The sequence below is a fragment of the Trichomycterus rosablanca genome, chromosome 18 (assembly GCF_030014385.1).
Source record: "Trichomycterus rosablanca isolate fTriRos1 chromosome 18, fTriRos1.hap1, whole genome shotgun sequence".
NCBI classification, from domain to species: Eukaryota; Metazoa; Chordata; class Actinopteri; order Siluriformes; family Trichomycteridae; genus Trichomycterus; species Trichomycterus rosablanca.
The window spans coordinates 12,948,950-12,976,029 of record NC_086005.1 but is presented as its reverse complement, the minus strand read 5'-3'; the positions used below and the strand labels follow the sequence as shown (position 1 = coordinate 12,976,029).

The 27,080-nt window shown below is 40.4% G+C and overlaps 1 protein-coding gene across 1 annotated transcript in view; it reads right to left on the bottom strand.

The window, feature by feature from the left end:
* Nucleotides 1-27,080, bottom strand: part of sez6a (seizure related 6 homolog a) — a 134,576-nt gene that overhangs the window by 17,174 nt on the left and 90,322 nt on the right. Inside the window, exons 5-10 of the mRNA XM_063013707.1 lie at nt 25,077-25,245; nt 23,089-23,255; nt 22,276-22,470; nt 19,081-19,219; nt 736-932; nt 98-292 (exon numbers count right to left, since the gene is read on the bottom strand). Coding sequence (XP_062869777.1) covers nt 98-292; nt 736-932; nt 19,081-19,219; nt 22,276-22,470; nt 23,089-23,255; nt 25,077-25,245 — 1,062 coding nt within the window. The remainder of the gene's footprint in view (nt 1-97; nt 293-735; nt 933-19,080; nt 19,220-22,275; nt 22,471-23,088; nt 23,256-25,076; nt 25,246-27,080) is intronic.

Genomic DNA, 27,080 nt, shown 5'->3' with positions numbered 1-27,080 from the left:
GGTCCTGTGCTGGACCCACTCCTACCTTCTCCAGGATGAAGTAATGATTAAATAAAATGAACTGTGTTTTACTGAATCATTTAACATTATCACTGACCTTTCTCACAGCTTGGCACGTCCCCGCTCCATGTCAGATCCCACTGGCACATCAGGATCTCTGAGCCCACCACCTGGTAGCCAGGGTAGCACTGGTAGGTCACCACTGTTCCGTGGATTAGATCCGGATGAGACGTGCTTTTCCAGCCGTTGGTGATCTCCGGTAATTCCGAGCATGTGTCATTGCGGGCCACCTCTTTTAGACAAAAACAAAACATGCTAATCAGACCATTTTTACATTGCACTGTCTGTTCAATTCTAGCTATGCTGTTTAATTTCACACTCGTGCATTAACCGTGCCGAACCAGGTGCCAATGCCAGAAACGGCGGCCATGTGGGCAGGTACGAGAAGCGTGAATGCTGCTGAAGTGACACATTTTGCATGTAAATGAAACCAAAGCCAGAGAGCACGATGCCATCCTTTTACAATAATTGTTCACAGTGTTAGATGCCAATGCAGAGCTCTGCCAAGCAGGCTGACAGGCTGGCTAATGCTAGCTGTGACACCAGCAGCTGTGGGCTGGGATGGTACATAACCAAGATCAGTCATTGTTAATGAACGTTACACAGCAAGCACATGCCTTCTTCGACCTTCAGTCCACACCACACAATCTCTAAAAGCAGAAGCTGGTCACTTACCAAAGAAATGCACCACAAAGCCATTGTTGTAGCCGTAGATGTTGGTGGCTGGGTCGGACTGAAACTGGACGGTCACGTCCGCCATGGAAGAATAGAGTTTGAACCTGGATTGAGTGCCGCTATACTGGCCCAGGATGTTAGCTGTGAGGTCATCACCATCGTAAAAGGTAAGTATATCGTTCTTACCAAGGTGAAGGCTGATGAAAAACAGAACATATGAATTATTATTATTATTATTATGCCCATATATGGTTCAAACATGTGACGGGTCTGAGGGCTTCAATTCCAGTGAGTTGGAAAAATACATTAAAAATATATTTTATTCATTCATAGGGCAGCTGTAGCTTAGCGGTTGTTGGTTCAGGCCCCACCACCACTCCCAGTCACTGTTGGGCCCTTAAGCAAGGCCCTAACCCTCATTTGCTTAGACAATATACTGTCACAATACTGTGAGTTGCTTTGGATAAAAGCGTCTGCGAAAATGTAAATTTACTGGTGTTTTACCACCACTTCATCCCAATCAGGGCTGTGGTGGATCTGATTCATTGGGCGAAAGGTAGGAAACACCCTGGACAGGTTGCCAGTCCATCACAGGGCAGACAACCACACACACACATTCACACACACTCATACTTAGGGCAAATTTGTGTCTCCAATTAACCTGACTGCAAGTCTTTGTACTGTGGGAGAAAACCGGTGCATCTGGATGAAACATGTGGACACAGAGAGAACATACAAACTCCACACAGAAGGACCCAGACCACCCCAGCTGGAAATTAAACACAGCTGTTCTGACTGTGAGGCGACAACACTACAAACTGAACCATCATGCCGCCTAAATTTCATGACACATACAGAAGTGACTGCTTTGGGTCCTAGAAAAAAGGAGTTTGGAATCAAGGAAAGGAAACATGAACACAAAATCAAAGAAATGGGAAGCACCCAATCTTTGAAACAGAAACCGCTGAAATCTCCATCCATCTCAGCGGTGACTGGTTAATAATGGTGTAAATGAGTGTGGGTGGAGACTGGTAGCAGATACAGCGTCTCAAACCACACACTACTGTACTAGAATATATACTCAGTGTTCTGGAGTTCATTTAATGCCTAAATAAAACCTAGAAAAAGACAAGAGACATAAAACAACAGTTACATGTTCTTCTTTCTTTATGGGTGCCAAAACATGACTAACGAGAAGAGAGCAGTGAGAGGAAGATGTCAGCTATGTACACCATCCAGTTAATTCACTGGATCTACTGAAGCTAATCATTGGGATTTGTTGCTAAGCTGCCTCTTGAATAATTTGCATAAAATGAAATTAATCCCAGTTCATCGTCGCACTTTTCTCTTGTTTTTCTTGTTTGTGTCCCATGCTGCTTTCTCTTAAAACGTTTTTAAGAATTTTTGTAAAATTCAATATTAAAATGGCAACAAAGAATGTGCAGAGGAAGTGCAGTGGTGAGAAAATGAAAAAAAAAAAAAAATCAATATTTGTTGTGTTGTATAATTACTCCTGCCAGTAGCTGTCACTGTGTATCAGACAGAGGGGACAGTGAGTGAGAGAGAAGAAGGAATTCGGCTCAGTAAAGTCTTTCTTTAGTGAAATTACACCTACAGAATACGATACTATTAAAATAAAGAAGGAATTAATAGAGAAATATGAGAGTTATTGTTGTTTCTGGTAGATACATTTTATAAAAAAGAAGGAAATTTATTATGGTGTATAGTAAAGCACACGTACTGTACTGAAATGTGTGTGTTTTATTTACAGTACTACTGTGTATTGTTGTTTATTATTGTTTATTACAGGAATGTCTATTCTATAATTTAAGATTTAAGGGAAAATATACTTGTATTTATAACAAAAAAAAAACATTTAAGAAATTAGAAAGGTTAGGCAAGGGGGTGGTTTGAGAGGTCTGGCACGGTTTAATTCTATTTACATGATTTCTTATGGGAAAAATAGGTTTAACTAACAAACATTTTGACTTAAGAACAGCCCTTCGGAACCAATTAAATTCGTAAGTCAAGGGTCTACTGTATATGTATGGATATGCTATGCGTGTAGTCATATCTCACCAAAAACTCTACAGCACTGGTTTGCACTATACGCACACTTTATTCAATTTACAGGCTTATATTGCACTTCATTTTTCCTTTTTTATATATTGCACCTTATATTGCATATTATATATTATACTGTATATTATTATTTTTTCTTTTCTACTTTCATCTATATATATTTTTTTTTAAATTATTTATATTGTGTACATTGTTTTTCTTTTGTCATTTAGTACTAATGTGACTGGGAAGTTATAAAAAAACATTTCACTGCCATGTATGACCTGCATGTGACAAATACAGTTTGATTTGATTTAAATACTAAACAAATGTAGTCTTTTCCTTTAGTGTAAATACACAGTTACTGCACAGCCTGGTAATGGGTTGGTCTTGTTTCTTTTAATCCCACAAGGTCAGACTTTTACTCTAAAGAGATCATTTTCTGCTGGCTGACTGATGGCGCCTGCACAGGGCTGAGGAATAATGCTGATGGGGGTGTGGCCCTCCGTACACAGTACCCGTCGGTGTATGAACTCGACTCATGCAGGTGAAAAATGCAGTCTGTACTGACTGTATGTGCCGGAGTTGAGAGGCGTCCTCAGTCAGCGGTGAAGGGTCGAATCAGTATAGAGGACGCAGTCAGGGTAATTGGACACCACTACATTAGGGGAGAAAATTGGAGGAAGAAAATTGGGGGGAAAAAAGTGGAAAAAATAGAAAAAAAAAAAAAAAAAAAACCTAAACAAGCACCCAGGTGGTGTAGCAGGATATTCCGCTAGGGCACCAGTGCCGAGATTCTGAACTCCTTGCTTCGAAACTCGTCGTTGCCACCGGTCGGCTGGGCTCCATCTAGGGAGCATGATTGGCAGTGCCTGCAGGGAGGAATGACCGGAATATGTGTGGGCTGTGCGCGGGTCGGAAGAGGCGTGAGCAGCAATATACCCTCCTTAACTGCAAAAAAAACCCGGGGATCCCGGGGACAAATTGACTACGCTAAATTGGGAGAAAATATAAATGAACTAAACAAACTAAACACTGTGCTGTTAGGCATGAGACAGAATATAAAAACGTACACTAGTGCATTGAAACACCTTCAAAAGAACTGAACAAACAGGTATGCCTATTTCTAAAACAATTACCTTGCCATGTTTACTAAAGTGAAAAATGTTTTGTGTGTGTTTGGTGATTAAATGCTTTCTGTATTTGGATGGGCTTTAAAAAAACTGTTGGCTTGATTTTCAAAACTGTTTGCTTGATTTTTCTCACCGTTCAAACCTACAAAACTCCAAACGTTATCTTCTAAGAAGCAGTGCAGCTTTGATTTTTTTATTCACTTAATGCACACACAGGTACAATGTGTGTACAAATGTAGTTTAATGTGGTAAAACTGTGACATAAAATACACAAAAATAAGAATAGAACACCAAATAAGGACCACAAATTAAATGTTAGCATTCATGTTAGCATTTCTTTTTGTACCGAGGTGGATGAAAAATGGGGTTCAACAGCTTAACTACGTTAGGAGTCGTGTCCCTCTGCACTGCCTTGTCTGACTGGCAAGTGGGGCACGGAGGCTTAGTGCTTGATAATATACAAGGGTTCTTCAAAAAGTTTCTGCACTTTTTAAACTCTTTTTATTAAGAATTTCAAAAACAATCTACATATCTTTTCTACATACTCACCCTACGATGCATTTTTTCCAGCGTCGTACCAACTTTTTAATGCCATCAGCAAAAATTTGTTTTTGGTTGAGCGTGTAGCTACTGATGCGCCGATGCTTTTACATCATCATCACATGAAAATCTTCTTCCCTTAAGGCTTCTTTGAGCATCCAAAAAGGTGGAAATCAGATGTTGCTAAATCCGGACTATAAGCTCTTTCTCAGTCTCTCAGACACGACCAATTACTACTCCTCCCACCCTGTTTCCAACCTAAATATAAAAGTGTGGAAACTTTTTTTGAAGATCCCTTGTATATAACTCCTTTGTCGGCTTGATGTGGAAGTTGTGATGCCAGAGCGCTTGTTCTGCTCCAGTTTTTTGTTTTCTGGGAACTGTCCCAATCTTATGCCTTTTAGGGCTTCACAAGGTAGACTTCCCAGTTTCCAAAGCGGAACCACCTGTAAAAGCAGTTCCGTATGGGGTTCCAATCATTTAGAACTGATCCGACAGTTCCCTGTCTGTCTGTTCTGGTTTCGAGAGCTGCCTTGTCGGGGATAGCCGGAGTTGCCTGTTATATAGTGACATCCAGTTCTCATTTCTGCACTGTCCCTTTTCTGTCCACTTTCTCCATCGCAGGTTGTGGATATCCTTGTGTTTTTAAATTGTCACTCTGTTTATAACAATTCGGCTGCTTTTTTATTTGCAATTGTTGGCTCCTTTATCTGATAGCAGCTTTTAGCTACAGGATCATTGACTTACAAATTTAATTGCTTCCAAAGGGCTGTTCTTAAGTCAAAGTGTTCATTAGTTAAACAAATTTTTCCCATAAGAAATAATGTAAATAGAATTAAACCGTGCCAGACCTCCCAAACCCCCCCTTACCTAACCTTTCTAATGTCTTAAATGCTCTTTTTTGTTATAAATACAAGTATATTTTCCCTTAAATCTTAAATTATAGAATAGACATTCCTGTAATAAACAATAGTAAACAACAATACACAGTAGTACTGTACTATACATAAAAAACACCACATTTCAGTACAGTACGTGTGCTGTACCATACATTCTAATAAATTTCCATCTTTTTCTTTTAATAAAATGTATCTACCAGAAACAACAATAACTCCATATTTTTCTATTGTACATCTGGCCCTTGTTTGATGTACTGCTTAAAACCTCCTACTGTTCTGATAAACAATAAAAGCTCCAGGCTCTCACACCGTCATCTCGTGCAGCTCCCAGACGCACTTTTACAGAAGCATACTGCAGTCTTAAGCCTCTAGGCACACAAGGGCCGAAGCTGATGGGTTCACACCTTTCTTCTCGAAGATCATTTGCATTTTGATGAGCCGCTTCAGGAGAGAAATTATTTACTTTGAAGAGAGTGCTGCCTTATACTGATAAACAGATGTGACAATCCAATATCGCAAAGAAAGAGCGCTGGAGATTCTGCATTCATCGCTTCTGAATAATTGTCACTCAGCATTTTCTCCTCGGATTCCAAACTACACAAGGACCGACTAAAACAGAAAACACACGTCTTGGATGAATTTGCACCTGGCTGAGCACCGTGCTGCGTTAACTACAAGAATCAATCATGTTTTCAATTCTGTGCTGATCATATCATTTATTCCTAACATGGAAAAACAGAAATGATAGCTGGTTGCTACACATCTACTGTGTCAGCACTTTAACACATTCTGAGTCATGAATGATATTAGGGGGGATGGGCAAAATATTGGGAACAGGTAACAATATTACCTGTTTACTAATTTATCTACAACCCCAAATCAGAAAAAGTTGGGACAGCATGGAAAATACAAATATTAAAAAAACACAGAGTGTCTTATATTTACTTTGACTTTTATTTGAACCTGAGGACTTTTAGGATGAACCTGAGATATTTCATGTTTTATCTCCTCAACTTCATTTCATTTATTAATAAACATCCATTCCTGCATTTCAGGCCTGCATCACATTCCAAAACAAGTTGGGACAGTAAAGCATTTAAAGCAGGTAATGTTGTTTTATTTTGTTCCATTCTTCCTGCAAACACGTCTTAAGATGTGCAACATTACGGGGTTGTACACATTTTTTGTTTCAAAATTCTCCACACATTCTCTGTTGGGGACAGGTCAGGACTGCAGGCAGGCCAGTCCAGTACCCGTACCCTCTTCTTCCACAGCCATGCCTTTGTAATGTGTGCAGCATGTGGTTTTGCATTGTCTTGTTGAAAAATGCATGGACGTCCCTGGAAAAGATGACATCTTGAAGGCAGCATATGTTGCTCTAAGATCTAAGTGTACTTTTCTGCATTAATGCTGCCATTCCAGAAGTGTAAATGACCTTTGTCAAGGGCACTGACACAGCCCCATACCATGACAGATCCTGGCTTTTGGACTTGTTGCTGATAACAGACTGGATGGTCCTTTTTGTATTTGGTCAGCATCCATTTTTTTCCAAAAAAGACCTGGAATGCTGATTTATCTGACCACAATACACGTTTCCACTGTGTGATGGTCCATCCTAGATGCCTCAGAGCCCAGAGAAGTCGATGCCGCTTCTGGACATGGTTAACATCAGGTTTCTTCTTTGAACAGTAAAGTTTTAAGTGGCATTGGTGCATGTAACCCTGTATTGTAGTGCTTGACAAAGGTTTGCCAAAGTAATCCCTCACCCATGTGGTTATATTAGCTATTGTTAAGTGGCGGTTCTTGATGCAGTGCCGTCTGAGGGATCAAAGTTCACGGGCGTTCAGCTTAATCTTGCACCCTTGGCCTTTATGCACTAAAATTCCTCAATATTTCTTGAATTGTTTAATGATATTATGCACTGTAGAGGGAGAAATATGCAAATTCCTTCCAATCTTTCTTTGAGGTACATTGTTTTTCTGATTTGGGGTTGTAAATAATTTGTTTGTACTCATGAAAACCTACTTTTTAATTAATATTTAGGTATATTTATGTAGGTACAAAGTTAAGACACATTGTGGTTACATACAAAATCAGGTGATCAGTCAGAACAACTTGGTATTGGACTGATTCATTCTCAGTATCCTGAAAAACAAACAAACATACACACACATACACACTTTCTCTCTAAACTCAACAGTAAAACGATCAGAAAAAGCTCTTATCCGAAGCTCCAAGATTAGCCAGGTTGCTTGGCTGTTTGCCAATCACATCATGACAGGCCTCAGAAGATACCAAGCCTAGCTGTATGGTGTTAATATTCACCAGCAGTAAACTGAAAAACAACTTCAAAGCATCCCCCTCTCTCCTGGCAGCAAGAGAAAAACGCAGTCATCTTGTACCTATCAATCACCTGCCCCAAATCCAAAATCCCTGCCACCACTCATGCAGTACCCAGACTGCATTTACTTGACTGAGAGCACATGGGTGATTTGTGGCAGGGCAACCACAGCACAGACTTTTAAATAATCATTAGGAATTCATGCAGCTTACTTGATCTCTCTGCTGGCAAATTATATTCCTAATCCTTTAGCCAGCTGCTCAGATTCAATGTATTTAAGGGCTTTTTTATAAGATGTTGTGTGCGTCAAAAGTTTGCTTAGAAAGGAGCCAAAGGTTTTAATAATAAATCAAGACCAATAGCACCATTTCTAGACTCTTCATTTCCCTTTTTTTCTTCCAATTTAGTCGTATCAAATTACTCTGATTATTATCTCTTTCCCACTGCTACAGACCCCTACCCTGACAGAAGAGGGCTAAACATAACACACATCCCCTCTGACGCATGTGCAGTTGCCAACCCTTTTTTCACCTTCAAACAGCATCACGTACAGGGAGTCACACACTGCTCTCCAATATCCCGTGTCCCATGTCATGTAGGCGCCATTGATATGGCTCCACTTTCTATATAGAAGCACTTTGTAGTTCTACAGTTACTGACTGTAGTCCATCTATTTATCTGCATGCTTGGTTAGCCCTCTTTCATGCTGTTCTCCAATGGTCAGGACCCCCACAGGGCCACCACAGAGCAGGTATTATTTAGGTGGTGGATGATTCTCAGCACTGCAGTGGCACTGACATGGTGGTGGTGTGTTAGTGTGTGTTATGCTGGTATGAGTAGATCAGACACAGCAGCGCTGCTGGAGTTTTTAAATACCGTGTCCACTCACTGTCCACTCTATTAGACACTCCTACCTAGTTGGTCCACCTTGTAGATGTAAAGTCAGAGACGATCGCTCATCTATTGCTGCTGTTAGAGTTGGTCATCTTCTAGAACTTCATCAGTGGGCACAGGACGCTGCCCATGGGGAACTGTTGGCTGGATAGTTTGGTTGGTGGACTATTCTCAGTCCAGCAGTGACAGTGAGGTGTTTAAAAACATAATCAGCACTGATGTGTCTTATCCACTCATACCAGCACAACACACACTAACACACCACCACCATGTCATTGTCACGGCAGTGCTGGGAATGATCCACCACCTAAATAATACCTGCTCTGTAGTGGTCCTGTGGGGGTCCTGACCATTTAAGAACAGCATGAAAGGGGTCTAACAAAGCATGCAGGGAAACAGATGGACTACAGTCAGTAATTGTAGAACTACAAAGTGCTTCTATATGGTAAGTGGAGCTGATAAATGGACAGTAGAAACAAGGAGGTGGTTTTAATGTTAAGGCTGATCAGTGTATACTCAGTGTATAGTTCTCATGTACAAAGTGCTCTCTACATACCCTAGCGTCACAGCTATCTGGAGGATTCTCTTGTTTCAGTGCAGCTAGTCAATGACGAAATACACATTGCTGCTTCAAAGGTAAAAGAAACTGGACAATCCTTCTTTGTTTTTTTTTCACTTGATAAAATTCATCGCTGCATCCAGGGAAAATCCGAAAGTGACCCCGCTTGCATCGATTTTTGGTTTGGACTATTGTAAACTATTGTAGGTTTTCCAAGAAAACTCATGGATGGTTTTCTTAGGACAAGATGGCACTACACTTCTTAGAAAAATTATCCTAAATAGCTTATTATTTTGAATCTAGTTTGACTGACTGTTAAACCTGTAAGGATTTTTATAGTGGGAATCCTGTATTTTTTATGCTAACTACATGGTGTTTCATGTCCCCTATAAAAGAGCTAATGCCTCAGGGTTCAAACTCAGGAGAGATGGCAGCAGTAATGGACCGGACCTGTACATGTGGCTTTGCTACCTACACGCTGGCCGACACATTTGGGCTTAACTAACTCTCCAAGCTCCATCCAGAATACAAATGCTATTTAGAGAAAGCCAGAGGGAAGAAGAAGCCAAACACAGAATGAGAGCACATCCCCTATGGTAAAGGAACCAGAGGAAAATATATAGCAGGACTAAACCATTTCCTTCAACAATAAAAGTGAAAGATCCATGCCGAGAAGGGTGAGAGCTATTAAGCCCCCTATTGCTTTTGACCTGACTTAATCCTACTACCCACCGTAAGATCAAAGCTACACCTTAATCTTACTACATTTGTATGTAGTTATATATTTTATTCACTTCTGTTGGGCTAAACCAACCCTTAAGGTATGTTCAGTTTCTTTGAGTCTTCTGTGTTTTTTATTGGAATCCTGACACTGTGTTGAATAATCCTTTTATTTTATTTTAATTTGTTCTGTGGACAGTCTCTTCCATACACACAGACCCTACAAAGAGATGTACTAGAGCTGATTCAGATATTTCAGAGCTGGTCTTGCAATTACAACAAGTAGAATCACTGAGAACCACTGAGGCCACTTGATAAGTCTAGCTTGTTGATAAGTCTGGCTCAATGCCTCGACTTCTAGGCTTCAAAGCTGAACTGAAACATGTTCAGATATAAATCAGAGCTACAGGCATCTGTGGATTTGCCATTACAGAGGCATGATATGCTATTTTAGTCAGACAGATCATGGTTTATTCAGAAGCAGCTCATCACTCATCATTGTCCAATTATCTGTTATAAAACGTACAGAAAACTTGAGCTGAAATCAACTCTGCTGCTCTGTGAGATGTTCGATGACCTTCTATCTCCCAAACTGTCTGATCCGTTGGTCTTCAGGCTTTTAAAGCAATTGAAGGCCTTGAACTATAAAAAAGGGTTTTCTTCTGCTGATATCGCTTTCTTGCGTTTAATTGAAGTTAAGAATGGCTTTTGAAATGCCAAAGTGCTGGCAGCTAGAGAAGCACTTACTAATCACCAGGCTGACAAAAATCTGTTGTCCTCAGGGTGCACAGCTCATATTCTGGTTTGAGCATGAGCTTATCGCCAACTCAGACAACTTACTTGATAAAACACTGGATTCTGGACTAGTGGTCTTCTTTTAAGACATCACTGGGACTGACAGAGACAGAAGTCTCATCCTCAGTAGGACTGACAGGTCTTAAGGGCACAATTCCTTCACAGGGACTGGCAAGTACAAAGGCCTTGTCACCCTCACTAGAACTAACAGGTGAAGAGGCTATGCCACATTCACAGGAAATGGACTTGTACAGAAGTGCTGCCATCAAAAGTATCTCTTAAAGATCCATGAGGTTGCCTTTCAAAACTATGCTTAATCAATAAAAATTGCAACAGGCGGACTTCAGCTGACTTTTAGGCTGTGTTTATACATGTAGTTTGGTTTACTTGGTCCAGACCAACCAAGAAAAAGTACCAAGAATACATTATTAAATTTTCGTCCTGGTTTGCGTAGCATTCCCACTAACATTTATACAATTAAACCAAAATCTACCAAAGTGAAGTATGATGTATTTTGCGAAACAGTCATTCTGTTATGTAACAGAATTTTCTATAATTCAGTAAACTAAGAATGTTTACTGTTTGTGCTAGCATATTAAATCCATTTTGTCCCTTTACACAATTGACGGAATAATATGTTCTGCCGCACATGATCATCTTTCTCTCTGTATTCTGTGTTGCGCCTTTAAACAGTCAGTAAAGTACAGTCATGTTCCCCGTAACTCTGTCTCAGCACACTTTATTTCTTACTTTGTGAGTTTAGCAAACCTAAGATGTGTTGTGTACACCTGGTGGTATTTTTACCAACTTGAAACACAGCAAAAGGTGGTAAAGAACAAAAAGGAGTCAAAAGAGCACCAGAAATTCCCACGCTGCACATTTACTTTTATAATAATAATTGTTTTCAATGCATTCTATTCTTTTGCGATGTGTTTAGTGTTGCATCTTGTGTTTAGTTCGTTTAGATGCTTTTGGTTCATATTGAATTCACACCTGAAATGAATCTCATTAGAATTCATTTAAAAATGGACCAAACCCCCCCCTGCTCTGGCAGTCTTGGTTCGCTTATTTGGTGATACCAGATTGCATCTGAGGAGAGCATGTCGCTGCACACGCCTCTTCCGACACGTGCACAGCTTTCCTCTTCTCACCCTGCCAATCAGGGTCCTTACACAACGTATACAGAACCACCCACCCACACATAGTCCGGCCCCCACCCTGCAGATACGGTGGCCAGTTAGTATCTGCTGCAGGCACTGCCAATTATGCCCGCTAGATGGCGCCCAACCAGAGGCAACGGCGAGTTTCGAACCGCGGAGTATCCCGCTGCGCCACCTGGTTCACACTTACTGTAACGAACCACAGTGCCTTTATTTGTAATATATACATATACAGATGTACAGTACAATGAAATTCTTTGTTTGGAAGCTGGGGACAGAGCGCAGGGTCAGCCATTGTAGCAGAGAGGAATAAGCTCCTGGAGCAGAGAGGAACGAGGGCCCAACAGCGGCAACACAGCAGAGTCGGGATTTGAACTCTCAACCTTTCTATTGATAGCCCAAAGCTCTACCCACTAGGCTACCACTGTCCCATCTAATATGTAGATACTGTATGTAGGCCACACCAATTTTACATGGATTGAAAGATTTATTTCTGTAAGCTAACTTGTGCAGAAGAAACACCTTCTTTGCTGGGACTTAGAAGAACAGAGACCATGCCATGCTGATTAAGACTGACTGATGCAAAGGCCACACTTCCTTTACTGGCAACTACAGGTACACAGTCCAACAACATTCGCTTGAAAAAAGTAAACCACATTCTAGAAACTGTTTGGAGCAGTCCGAGTTTGCATGTTCTCCCTGTGTCAGTGTGAGTTTCCTCACACAGTCCAAATACATGTAGGTGAGATACAAAATTGTCCATGACTGTGTTTAACATTAAAGACTTGAACCGATGAATCTTGTGTACCAGTGATTACCTGTCCTGTCATGAATGTAACCAAAGTGTGTAAAAACGAGGTTAAAATCCTAATGAATAAATAAACAGAAACTGTTTCTCAAAACTCCAGAAGAGGGCTCCCTCTCTTAATCACAAACAAAGCTGATGTTTTGTCTGGCTTTGTGCTTTTGCAATTAAGATGTGATTCACTAAAGTGGTCACTGTGAGCTCCACACCAAGGCTGCCCCAAACCAATTCCACTATCCCCCATCCATCACTGAAATACCACCCCAAACCATTCAGGTGATAAGCCTGGCACCTGCATGTGCGCCCAGCAGAGCGGCATCTTAATTAGTATGGGGCCACCCCTTCTGTTTATGCTAAATCAATTAATCAGTCGTCATTATGCGCACTGGTCCTAAGTAATTGCGATCTGGCAAACACTGCTGAATTATAATGGCAGAGTGTGAGCGTTCTCATTAGTAGGGAGAACCAGGCGACCACCCTTGTAATGAAAACAACAACACATACACACACATTTATACCTTCCAGTTCACTCCACTGTAAAATCCTGCACAGTGAGCAAAATAGTAATTATGTGTGTTAGTCGTCTGTGAACTACATGTAGCAGGAAGGGAGTAAAAAAGACTTACACTGAAAAGGTAAAATACACTCGCTAGACACAGTAATGACATGCTAATACTGAGTAGGATCCTTAATAAGTCCCTTGGCTCAGTCTGATTTTTTGGTGAGCACCACAGTTCGAAAGAATTGTAACAAACCACACTAACACAGCAATCACACCAGGGTTTGTTTTAATCAAACCAACGCTAACATGTACAACCCCAAATCAGAAAAAGTTGGGACAGTATGGAAAATGCCAATAATACAAAAACACAGAGTTTCTTACATTTACTTTGTCTTTTATTTCATTGCAGACAGGATGAACCTGAGATATTTCATGTTTTGTCTGCTCAACTTCATTGCAGGCAGGCCAGTCCAGTACCCGTACCCTCTTCTTCCGCAAACATGCCTTTGTAATGTGTGCAGCATGTGGTTTTGCATTGTCGTGTTGAAAAATGCATGGACGTCCCTGGAAAAGATGACGTCTTGAAGGCAGCATATGTTGCTCTAAGATCTCAATGTACTTTTCTGCATTAATGCTGCCATTACAGAAGTGTAAATGACCTTTGCCAAGTGCACTGACACGACCCCATACCATGACAGATCCTGGCTTTTGGACTTGTTGCTGATAACAGTCTGGATGATCCTTTTCGTCTTTGATCCGGAGCACACAGCGTCCATTTTTTCCAAAAAAGACCTGGAATGCTGATTCATCTGACCACAATACACGTTTCCACTGTGTGATGGTCCATCCTAGATGCCTCAGAGCCCAGAGAAGTCGACGCCGCTTCTGGACATGGCTAACATAAGGCTTCTTTTTTGCACAGTAAAGTTTTAAGTGGTATTTGTGCATGTAACTCTGTATTGTAGTGCTTGACAAAGGTTTGCCAAAGTAATCCCTCACCCATGTGGTTATATCAGTTATATCACCATATTTGCTCATTAAAGACTCAGCCTTTCGTGGATGCTGATTTTGTACCAAACCATGATTACAATCACCTGTTTGGAATTACATAATTGTTTAGTTTTTTCACCTCATTACTAGCCCTAAATTGCCCATGTCCCAACTTTTTTTGGAATGTGTTGCAGGCCTGAAATGCAGGAATGGAGGTATATTAACAAATCAAATAAAAGTCAAAGTAAATGTAAGGAACACTATATTTTTATTTTACTTGCATTTTTGATACTGTCCCAACTTTTTCTGATTTGGGGTTGTATAAAACAACTTTAAATACATCTCAAGCATGACTACTTACTAGGACTGGCAGATATGTAGGACACCTCAATTTTACATGGACTGAAAGATACGTACGCCATGACTTTCTTTCCTGAAACTAAGGTGTGCAGAAGCAATACACTCTCAGAACAGCAAGAATTCCATAAAATGTTGGATTTAAGGTTTTGGTCCATGTTGACATGATTGCGTCTTGTTATTGGTGCAGATTTTTCAGCTTCTGAATCTTCCGTTCTACCACATCTTAAAGGCTGGCTATTGAATTTAAATATTGCAACTGGTGAGGTGAACTAGTACAATACTTGTTTGAGATGACCTTGGTTTACATAGTGCATTATCTGTCTGTCTGTCTGTCTGTCTGTCTGTCTGTCTGTCTGTCTGTCTGTCTGTCTGTCTGTCTGTCTGTCTATCTATCTATCTATCTATCTATCTATCTATCTATCTATCTATCTATCTATCTATCTATCTATCTTTCATATAAGATGAGATGTTTCCATACCATCAATAACTAAGTGAATTCCAAAAGAGCTGAAAAATCTGTGTAAGACTCTAGAACTTGACAGATTCACAGAGAAACTTGCAACAGTGATGCATCTACCCTTGGGCAGTCTGTCCCAGAAGGCCATGCAAAGAATCTCTATCCTCAGCTATGGTAAGTGTAAGAGAAAAACCAGTATGGGGTTTAAGAAAGAACAGTAAAATGCAAACCACTGCGACCCAATAGAAACACCAGTTGACATGTGACATTGACAGTAAAGCAACTTGATGATTCCCAATCCTTTTGCGATATACACCAGTCAGGCATAACATCATGACCCACTTTCCTAATATTGTGTTGGTCCCTCTTTCAGCCCTGACCAGTCGAGGCATGGACTCCACTAAACCCCTGAAGGTGTGCTGTGGTATCTGGCACCAAGATGTTAGCAGCAGATCCTTTAACTCCTGTAAGTTGCGAGGTGGGGCCTCCATGGGTCGGACTTGTTTGTCCAGCACATCCCACAGATGCTCGACTGGATTAAGATCTGGGGAATTTGGAGGCCAAGTCAACACCTCAAACTTGTAGTTGTGCTCCTCAAACCATTCCTGAACCATTTCTGCTTTGTGGCAGGACACATTATTCTTCTGAATGAGGTGACAGCCATCAGGAAATACTGTTTCCATGAAAGAGAGTACATGGTCTGCAACAATGCTTATGTAGGTGGTACGTGTCAAAGTAACATCCACATGGATGGCAGAGCCCAAGGTTTCCCAGCAGAACATTGCCGAAAGAATTACACTGCCTCCCCCAGCTTGTCTTCTTCCCATAGTGCATCCTGATGCCATGTGTTCCCCAGGTAAGCGACGCACACGCACCCGGCCATCCACGTAATGTAAAAGAAAACGTGATTCATAAGACCAGGCCACCTTCTTCCATTGCTCTGTGGTCCAGTTCCAATGCTCACATGCCCGTTATTGGTGCTTTCGGCGGTGGACAGGGGTCAGCATGGGCACCCTGACCGATCTGAGGCTATGCAGCCCCATACGCAAACTGTGATGCACTGTGTATTCTGTTACCTTTCTATCAGAACCAGCATTAACTTCTTCAGCAATTCGAGCTACAGCAGCTCGTCTGTTGGATGAGACCACACGGGCCAGCCTTCGCTCCCCACGTGCATCAATGAGCCTTGGACGCCCATGACCCTGTCGCCGGTTTACCACTAATCCTTTCTTGGACCACTTTTGATAGATACTGACCACTGCAGACCGGGAACATCCCACAAGAGCTGCAGTTTTGGAGATGCTCTGACCCAGTCGTTTATCCATCACAATTTGGCCCTTGTCAAACTCTCTCAAATCCTTACGCTCGCCCATTTTTCCTTCTTCTTACACATTAACTTTGAGGATAAAATGTTCACTTTCTGCATAATATATCCCACCTACTAACAGGTGCCGTGATGAAGAGATAATCAGTGTTATTCACTTCACCTGTCAGTGGTCATAATGTTGTGCCTGGTCGGTGTATGTTTGATGGGAAAAAGGCGATTACAGCAACAAAACAGTCAAACATTGTGCTGAGTGAGTAGTACATAAGTGTTATATTAAATAATTCTGACACAAATACTCATCCTTATAACAAAAATAAGGGATTTCAATCTATTTTTTTTTTTTTTATAAAATCAGGTGCACTTTAAATTCCATGTCCATTCAACAAAGTCCTGTCTGTTGTGTGTAATTCCTGCATACATGATTATACAGTGAATACATGAAACACGCTTTCATCCTGGGCGTTTGTGATTCACTTGTCTGATTTTGGTCATTAGCCTCTAAAGCAGAGCTCAGATGTTGGTTAAGTTCTAGCTGCTTTAATGATGCGTGGTCACTGGGCTGGATATGACCGTGTGGGAGGATCCTTAAGGATTAGCTCGCCTCACTCCAGCTACTAATTGCTTCTGCTGCAACCACACATTGCTCCAGAGCACAGAAAACATCTCGAGTTCACTCTACTGTACAGACGGACCGAACGCAATTAATAAGTAAAGATAAGGTTTCAAATCCGACTTCAATGAGATGTGAATACACATACGCACTTGCAGTGATGAATAAGTATTCAAGTTCTACACACAGTGTCTATTATTTTTATACTTTTAGATTTAACCAAAGACGAGTGTATTTTTAGTCATCAGGGCAGTGGTGTTTGAGCTCTCAGCAGTACTTCCAACCTGACCGGGCATCCAACAGACACAACAAGGGTTTACAACAACAAATCAGAAAAAAGTTGGGACAGCATGGAAAATACAAATAATAAACAACACAGAGTTTCTTACACAGAGGCCTGCAACACATTCCAAAAAAAGTAATGTTACCAGTCCTTTTCACCACACTTAAAAGACGTTTTGGCACCGAGGATACCGAGTGATTTAGTGTTTCAGCTTTTATTTTGTCCTATTCTTCCTACAAACACGTCTTAACATGTGCAACAAAGCTTTTGGACTTGTTGCTGATAACAGTCTGGATGGTCCTTTTCTTCTTTGGTCCGGAGCACAAGACCTGGAATGCTGATTCATCTGACCACAATACACGTTTCCACTGTGCTATGGTCCATCCTAGATGCCTCAGAGCCCAGATAAGTCGACACCGCTTCTGGACATGGTTAACATAAGGCTTCTTTTTTGCACAGTAAAGTTTTAAGTGGCATTTGTGCATGTAACTCTGTATTGTAGTGCTTGACAAAGGTTTGCCAAAGTAATCCCTCACCCATGTGGTTATATCAGCTATTGTTGAGTGGCGGTTCTTGATGCAGTGCCGTCTGAGGGATCGAAGATCACGGGCGTTCATCTTAAGCTTGCGCTCTTGGCCTTTACGCACCGAAAATCCTCCTGATTCCTTAAATCATTTAATGATATTATGTGCTGTAGAGGGAGAAATATGCAAATCCCTTCCAATCTTTCGAGGTGCACGCATTTGTTGACATACTGGAGATCCTCTGGCCATCTTTGCTCATCAAAGACTCAGCCTTTCCTGGATGCTGCTTTTGTACCACACCATGATTACAATCACCTGTTTGGAATCACATCATTATTTATCTTTTTCACCTCATTTCTTGCCATAAATTGCCCCTTCCCAATTTGTTTGGAATGTGTTGCAGACCTGAAATGCAGGAATGGAGGTATATTAACAAATGAAATGAAGTTAAGCAGACAAAACATGAAATATCTTGGGTTCAAACTGTCTGCAATCAAATAAGAGTCAAAGTAAATGTAAGGAACACTGTGTTTTTATTTTATTTGCATTTTCCATAGTCCTAACTTTTTCTGATTTGGGGTTGTACATATCTAGTAACATACTGAACCATAAGCATTTATCTATATTTATGCATCCAAATTAGCACACATACATTTAGATAATTCAAAATAATGGTCATCTTTGTTGAGTTTGACGTTATTAACCCAGTGTTTTTGCCTTTTTGTCTGAGTAGTTCAGTGTTGCAATATCCAAAGGAACACTACACTACCTGGACGTAGCAGAAAGAGGAAGCTATCCTCGAATGCCACCAGATTCCTGCAAAAGTAACTGCAAAATACTTGGTAAGATTTGGTGGCAGCAGACACTGAGCTTTGCGCAGTAAGGTGCATACTAAACGCTGAAGGTCTCCATGCCTGAACACCTCTACTGACCCTAAAGCAAAGAAAACTCAGCTTCGGTATGCACAAACCATATAAATAAGCCACATTCTGTTTTAGGATTCTGTTCTGTGGAGCAATAAAACAAAACTGGAACTTTTCAGGCCTATGGATCAGCGGTATGTCTGTAGGAGGAAGGATGAAGCATACTGTGAAAAGAACACCCTGCCTACAGAGAAGCATGACTGGCTGTTTTGCTTCCTCTGGCTGTGAAAACCTGCAGCATGTGCAGGGCAAGCACACAAACCCAAGAATATTATTAAACTGCAGGCTATTACCTATAGGGAATGGGCTTAAATTCCTCAGAATCTGACAGCAGAAATGCTGTCAGAAGCTGGTGTCTGGCTATGTTTAATGCTCTACTAAGGGGTTGAATAATTCTGAGACTACAGCAGTCAGTAGTAATTTGACCTAAAGCGTGTAAATGTGATCAGTGATAAGACTCACACTTGGATGTCCAGCATGATCCTCTTATCCTCCTCTACATGGATCGCCCAGATACAGTCCTGCCCTTTATCATAGGCTTCAGGCCAGTTTGGCGACAGCACCACTCCAGCTGAATCTGTGATCTCTCCACTGCACACAGCTGGAGGGGAAACATACACACAGAGATTAAATCAGTGGATGAACTGGAGCACAATATATACATAAAGTGCCTTTTAAAATATTTATCCCCCAACTATCGTCTTCACTTTGTTGTTACAACACAGGATTGGTATAATTTTACTACATTTTTAATTATTAAATCAGATGCTCCTCTGTGTTAAGACCTCAACAACTGTCGTAAACCACCAACTGCTTCCCAACTAACCTGATAAATTTTAAATACGTTTGTAAAGCGGAATTAGAAAAAGTACAAAGTGTGCAAAATAAACTGAGACTACTGACTATAGTGTGTGTGTGTGTGGGGGGGTAATAGTTTTTTTTAAACTCGATTTTTAGGGTGTCCAAATTTTTACCCAATTGCATTATGCTTCCTTTCTACTGGTGCTGACTCCCGCCCCTGACTGAATAGAGCAAACCTACACACGCCCCCTCCGACATGTGCGCAGTAGCCGACTGCATCTTTTCACCTGCACGAGGCGAGTTCATATGTGGATCAGCCTTGTCCACGGAGAGACACACCCCGATCAGCATTATTCTCAGCATTATACTCTGTGCAGACGGCATCAATCAGCCAGCAGTGGTCGTAATTGCACCAGATATGAGGTCCCTCTCCGACTCCCTCCCTGTATGAACAACAGCCAAACGTTGTTCATATAGTCGCCCAGTCCAGCTAGATGGCATGTATTTGAAATCCCAGCTTTGGTGTGCTAGCATATTTTACCGCTGCGCCACTTGAGCGGCGGGTAAATAGTTTTAAATCATTTTCATAGATTAAGTGTCTAAAAAAGAAAAACAATTCTTACAAACACCTTTTTGAAAAAGTTGAGATGTTTTGTAATAGCTAACATTTGAAGAATCTGATTTGTTTATTCTTTATTTTCACTGAATAAAATAGAAAGAAAAGATTTCTATTTCTACATTTCTAGAATTTGATACCTGCAACATACTCAAAAAAATAGGGACAGAGACAATGAAAAAGTTTTACAGAATATTTACACAAAAACAGGTAAATTGGTAACAGGTGAGGGAATCATGATTGGGTAAAAAAAGAAAGATCCACCAAAGCAATGGTGGGTCATGGCACCACTTTGTGAATTGTTAAACAATTCAAAAAGAAAACTTCTCAGTGAAAGATTGAAAACAATTCTTTCACCATCTACTGTTCATAATATTATTAGGAAATCTGGAGAGATCTCAATCTGTGTAGGGCAAAGCTGGAAACCAATTTTAAATCTGTAGGACCTTTGCGCTCTGACTGCACTGCATGAGAAACCATCATGCTACTGTAATGAATATAACTATGAATATAACTACTACTACAGGAAGTACTTCAGAAAACCATTGTCACTTAGCACAGTCTACCGCTGCATCAAGAAATGCAACTTTATTTCATCAATTCTGTGCAGAAATGCTCCCAGGTTTTCTGGGTCCAAGCTCATCTCAGGTGGACCAAAGGACAGTGAAAGCATGTGTTGTAGTCAGATGAGTCCACAATTTAACTTGTTTTTGGGTAAAAACAAAAGTCGAGTTCTCTGTGCCAAAATACCATGCATACTAGGGATGTAACGATGCACCACAAGACAGTTAAAATCGATTCAAATGTGTAACGATTCAAATCGGTTTACATGTATAATGAATCGATATTCACTTTAAACAGCAGAGGGCACTGGTGCTATTCACATCGCCTGGTTGACGTCCCTACAGGGTTGTCAGGTTTGAAATTTTCCAGCCAAATTTATTTATGTGAGGAGACTTTCCTTATTTGTATTATTCATTTATTTATTTAATGTGGGATTTATTTCATTTCAGTTTTTTTTACACAAAAAGGGAAATGTGAAGCATTGTTTTGCATAGTTTGTACCTACCTCAAAAATAAAAGGGCATTCATTATTTAGATAAATAAAAGATAAGCACAAATACAGTATTTTATTATTTTAAAGAGAAATAATAAAAGGAAACGTTGTCATAATTTGTCTTCAATTTCATTTTGTTTAAAAAATCGTGAAAAAATCGTATCGTCAACCCAGTATCTTGAATCGCATTGTGGGTAGAGTGTATCGTTACATCCTTAATTCATACTGTTATCAGTGAAAAGTGCAAAAGCCAACATCACTCATGTTATGGGGATGCATCAGTGCCCATGACATGGGTGACTTGCATATGTATGAGGTGTATATTAGGATTTTAGAGAGACATGATTATTTTAGCAAGACAATGCCAGGCCTCCTTCTGTATACGCTATAACATCGTGGGTTTGTAGACACAGAATGCATGTGCTTCACTGGCCTGCCTGCGGTCCAGATCTGTCTCTTATGAAAAATATATGGTGCATTGAGAAGAGGAGAATCAGACGATGTCGACCACAAACTGTTAAGCAGCTGCAAACTGCAACAATGTCCTCAAAAGTGTCCTCAGTTCCCAAACTATTAAAAGTCTTATTAATAGAAAAGTTGATGGAACACAGTAATAAACATGCCTCTGTCCATATATTTTTTATTTTGTTTATGCTTTTTCTCCCAACTTTTAGCACGTCCAATTGCATGGTTCCTCTCCACTAATGCCAACCCTGGCTCTGATTGAGGAGAACAAAGCTAACCCACGCCCACTCCGACACGTGGGCAGCAGCTATATGCATCGTCACCTACACTTGATGAGTGTATATGCGGATCCGCACTGTGTACGGAGAGACACACCCTGATCAGTGCACTTATTCCTTGTCTCTGTGCAGGTGCCATCAATCAGCCAGCAGAGGTCGTAATTGCATCAGTCACGAGAGAGTCCCTATCTGGCTTAATATCCTACCCCTATATGAACAACAGGCCAATCATTGTTCATGTGGCCGCTCAGCCTAGCTGGCAGGCAGAGCTGAGACTCGATACGATGTATTCGAGATCCCAGCTCTGGTGTTCTAGTGTGTGTTTTACCACTGCTCCACCTGAGCAGCCCTGTCCATATATTTTAAATTTGTATTGCAGGCATCAAATTGTAAATGTTTAAATGTGTATCGCTGTCAGAGCTGTGCCAGCAGGTACTCACCACGACAGGCCGGTTCGGTTTCATTCCACTGTGGGTTATCTGGATCCACACACTCGATGGTGAAAGAGCCCTGTTCCAGTGTGTATCCTGGCTCACAAGAGAACTCCACCACCGTACCCACTGTGAATGCCCCATCACTGCTGGAGAAGTTTCCGTACTTCACAAAGGGCTTGTAGCATGTTCCCTCAGCAAAAGCTGGAAAAACATGCAAACCAGAGTCAACTTTAAAGCCGAAACATTAAATCTGACAAATAAAATCTATGTCTAGTCAATTTGGCTTAAGTAATTTTATTTTATAATTTTGGGGTTGGGCGGCATGGTGGCTTAGTGGGTAGCACTGTCGCCTCACAGCAAGGTCCTGGGTTCGATCCCCAGGTGGGGCGGTCTGGGTCCTTTCTGTGCGGAGTTTGCATGTTCTCCCTGTGTCCGCGTGGGTTTCCTCCGGGAGCTCCGGTTTCCTCCCACAGTCCAAAAACATGCGGTCAGGTTAATTGGAGACACTGAATTGCCCTATAGGTGATTCGGTGTGTGAATGTGTATCTGCCCTGCGATGGACTGGTGCCCCATCCAGGGTGTTACTGTGTGCCTTGCGTCCATTGAAAAGCTGGGATAGGCTCCAGCACCCCCCCTCCGTGACCCTAATTGGATAAACGGTTAAGACAGTGAGTGAGTGAGTGAATTTTGAGAGTGCTTTAGATGTCCTAACCTATGAAACCTCTAATTCAAACCCCCTAATAAACAATTTGTTAGAAATCTTTCTCTACAATCAAATCAGTGAGCTGGATGATACAGGAGAGTCTCTCTGCTTTGTACCTTCGTATCTAATGGCAGCACCGGTACAAGTACCCGTCTCATCTGTGGTAAACTCGATAAAGAGATGCCTGTCCGTGCTCACCACCCCCTCATTGGGAAGATATTCCACCTCGTAGGAGTCGTAAAGAGGGGATGAATCGATATTGTTCCCATTCTTGATCAGCAGCCTGTAAAGAAAAAAACACAGTAAAAAAAACTCCATGCAGCATCACAACTGTTAGTGACAATAAAAGAAAAGATCAAAGAGCGTCAAGGCTTTTAGGTCGAGCTTTTTCATGTTCTTGAGTCTCGTCTGCCGAGGCAAAGTCTCGCTGGGCTTGGTGGTGGAGTGGATTCATTAAAGAGCCATTTGATAACACTGCCTGGAGACAATCTGAGAATGTAATTAAATTTCCTTTCACCCATACTTCTGCACGGTCTCCATGCTCACATGATTAATTAGCATAGTAGGGATGCTCTTAATTACGCTGAATGCTACAGCGTGGCATGAATCCCACAGATGGAGCATGGGAGTGTTCCGGGCATGTTGGGGTGGATGTAGGGGTTTGATGATACATGGCAGCAGAATGAATCAGATGACCGAAATATGTGATGATCTAATGTTCATCTGCTGAGCTATTAGTCACAAATAAAATGTGGACTTTGTGACAAGATGGACATTCAGATGGTGTCAACCGCACATCGAAAAAACAAGAACTGCTGCAAACATGAGCCAGGAGGCAGTGTGTTATCATGAATTAAATAATGATAGAAATTTTGTTGGAGGCGCAAGCTGACAAATATCATCGATAAGCACATTCATAACGTTATGACATAACTAGGGCCCTACTAAATTCAAGGGGTAAATGAGACTCACAGATTTATAAAGCAAAGTCCCACATTTCACAGTCATTAAATAACACACATAAACTGAATGATAGAATAAATGGAAGCTACAATACACAGCACAGACTACTTTAATAGTTAATAGACAAAAATAATCGTCTGTTTTTTTCACACAGCCCCCTCTGCATCCACAGAATTGGTTGGGAGTTTTACAAACTAAGTTGTCGTATTATATGAGTCGTGTTTTTAGCTGCTTTAGACTTTAAGATCCTGGACATTTTGACTAACAGATTGCTAGTATAACCGAGCGTCTTTAGAGTTATCTGAGTTTATGAAGAAAGAAAGAAACTGTACATAGACAAACTATTAGGAGCATAATACTTATATACTTAATACTAAAATACTGGAGTGTTCTTTTGAGGCACAGCACAGACTACAGAGAGATGATCATGTGTGTAGTGGAGCACACTTTTCTTTTGACTTTCGAGTATGCTGAGTTTATGAAGAAAGAAATAACTGTACATAAACAAACTATCAGGAGCATAATACTTATATACTTAATACTAAAATACTGAAGTGTTCTTTTGAGGCACAGCATAGACTACAGAGAGATGATCACGTGTGTAGTGAAGCACACTTTTCCTCTGACTATGGAATCCCTAAAGTGACAAAATGCACTCAATATGTAAACACATACGTACATCAAATATTGTCAGCACACTACACCACAGAAAAGTCTGTTGACTTAACTTAACCTAACTTAATTGCAGTATGATTGCTAGGACTGCCTCATATTGCATATTGCGCCTCATATTTCATACACTACGAATGAAAAATGTTAAGTTGCTAAACACAAACCTTAAAATTTTTATTTCTCACAGCAAATTGCATATTACATGGGAAATGGTTCATTTCACGGTCCGTGACGCAATTTTTAGGTAGGACTTTAGACATAACACACAACCACAAGTGTTCTGCTGATTTTATACAACAGTTTTGCTACTAAAGAAAATACATTTTATTAGTTAGTTTATTCACATAGCATGTATTTTGTCTTATTATCATGGTATTAAAGTAATTCCTAAAACAAGGTAATTCTTATTATAGGGTAATTCTTAAAATTGGGGTTGAGGGTAAAGCTTTCACATAGAGATCTGTCTGACCTGTCATCATCTTCAGCCAGAGCAACTTTCTCAAAGTGCACATGTAGCCTGTGGTCCTCAGGGGCCTCCAACACCCAGTGACATGTAAGATTGTTGCTGTAGTTTCCTGGAAACCCGGGAGAAACGATGCGGCCCAGAGTGGCGTTCTTCAGCATCCCTCCACAAGTGGCTGTCGAAGGAACAAAAAAGACAGAAAAGTTACATAAGTGATACATAAGTTCATTATTATTATTATTATTATTATTGTTATACATTGTACTATTTTTTATTTTTATTGTCTATTTTTTGTACTGAGTGCTGTACTATCCCTTTGCTGCTGCAACAATGTGAATTTCCCCACTGTGGGACTAATAAAGGATTATCTTATCTTATCTTATACAGAAGTGATAGCAGTGTGGTTAATTGCTTATTATTTACTTTATAGCTGTTGTTCCTGCTGTTTCCAGGTCATCCTGCAACTAGGTGGATGCTGACTTTCCTCCTATACATTCCTTATTATTAAGCTTAGAAATCAATACTTTTATACTCATTAAAATTAGAACCCAGAAGATATAATGTGTATAAATACAAATCAAATATGCCACGTCTTTATCCTGGTCATGGCTACGGTGAGATAAGATAAGATAAGATAGCCTTTTATTATTCCACGGGGAGAAATTTGCTGTGTTATATACACATATATTAAAAAAGTAGAAAAGTAAAGATATAAAAACTTAAATACTCTAGTATACTGCTGTAACTGGCTCAGGTACCCCCGGAAACACAGGACGCAAGGCAGAATACATCCCGAATAGAAATACACCCTCAATCATGTCTGTGTAGTTGATGGCATATGTAATAGACCGGTGAACTACCCGAGCACCATGAAATATTAAATTATAATATCTATATTGGATGAATACAGGTCCCCTATTGCTCCGTAAGTACAATGAATATGATAAATTCCTCATGAGTTAAGTGTCAATTAAATAAATGTTACTGTTACTTTTCTATTAGTATTAATACTAAATACTGTTGGTCTCTGCTGACTTTACCAGGAGTCACAATTCTGTGAAAGAAAAGGTCATTTCTAAACCTGTAAGCTGTATTTAAACTGTTGCTTTATTCTCCTCTGCTTAAAACCAGTGAACTATCACTTTAATAAAAGTACTCCTCTCTACTGTTTGTTACAGATCCTTTAAAGCCATGATTAATCTCCATTACCCACGCTGACACTGAAGATATGAATGAACACTTTAACAGATGGCACAAAGCACCGAGATTTATGAAGGGTCATTTATCCCAACAAAAGATAATCAATCATAAGATACAGCTTTATAGATTAGCCTGTTTAAGCAAAAATGATGTAACTGTGGGTCAGCTACGTCCGAATCTTATCTCTTTATTTAATGTACAGCACACAAAGCAATTAGCCACAAGCCCTGTCTTACTGCCTTGCTGCTTTCATCCAACTTACCAGTCGTTGCTGCCTGGCATTAAGAGTCTCTCAGTTAATTTTTTAAGCACATTCACAGGTAGCCAGAGTTTCTTATGCTATACTTTCCTATATACAGCAACAAATACTCTTACAGAGTGAAAACAGATTTATGTACAGTATATTTACAGTTACAAAAAATTTCAACCCACTTTACCTTATTTATTTATTAGGATTTTAACATCATGTTTTAAACACTTTGGTGTCCTTAATATAAAACACAGTCATGGACAATTTTGTATCTCCAATTCATCTCATTTGCATGTCTTTGGACTGTGGGAGGAAACTGAAGCTTCTGGAAGAAACCCACACAGACACATGGTTGGAGCTCCCTAAAATTCTCAGAGAAAAACGATCTCATAAGATCTTAAGATCGTCCTATGTCATAGAAAAAAGCTGTAGAGTCACAGCAAACACCTTAACGTTTCCTGTCAGTACAATCGGTTTGATAATCCAAAAGTGGAATACATGGCCAGGCCTCTCCTGACTTAAATCCTATTCAAAATGTATAAGATTTTAAGGTTGTGAGG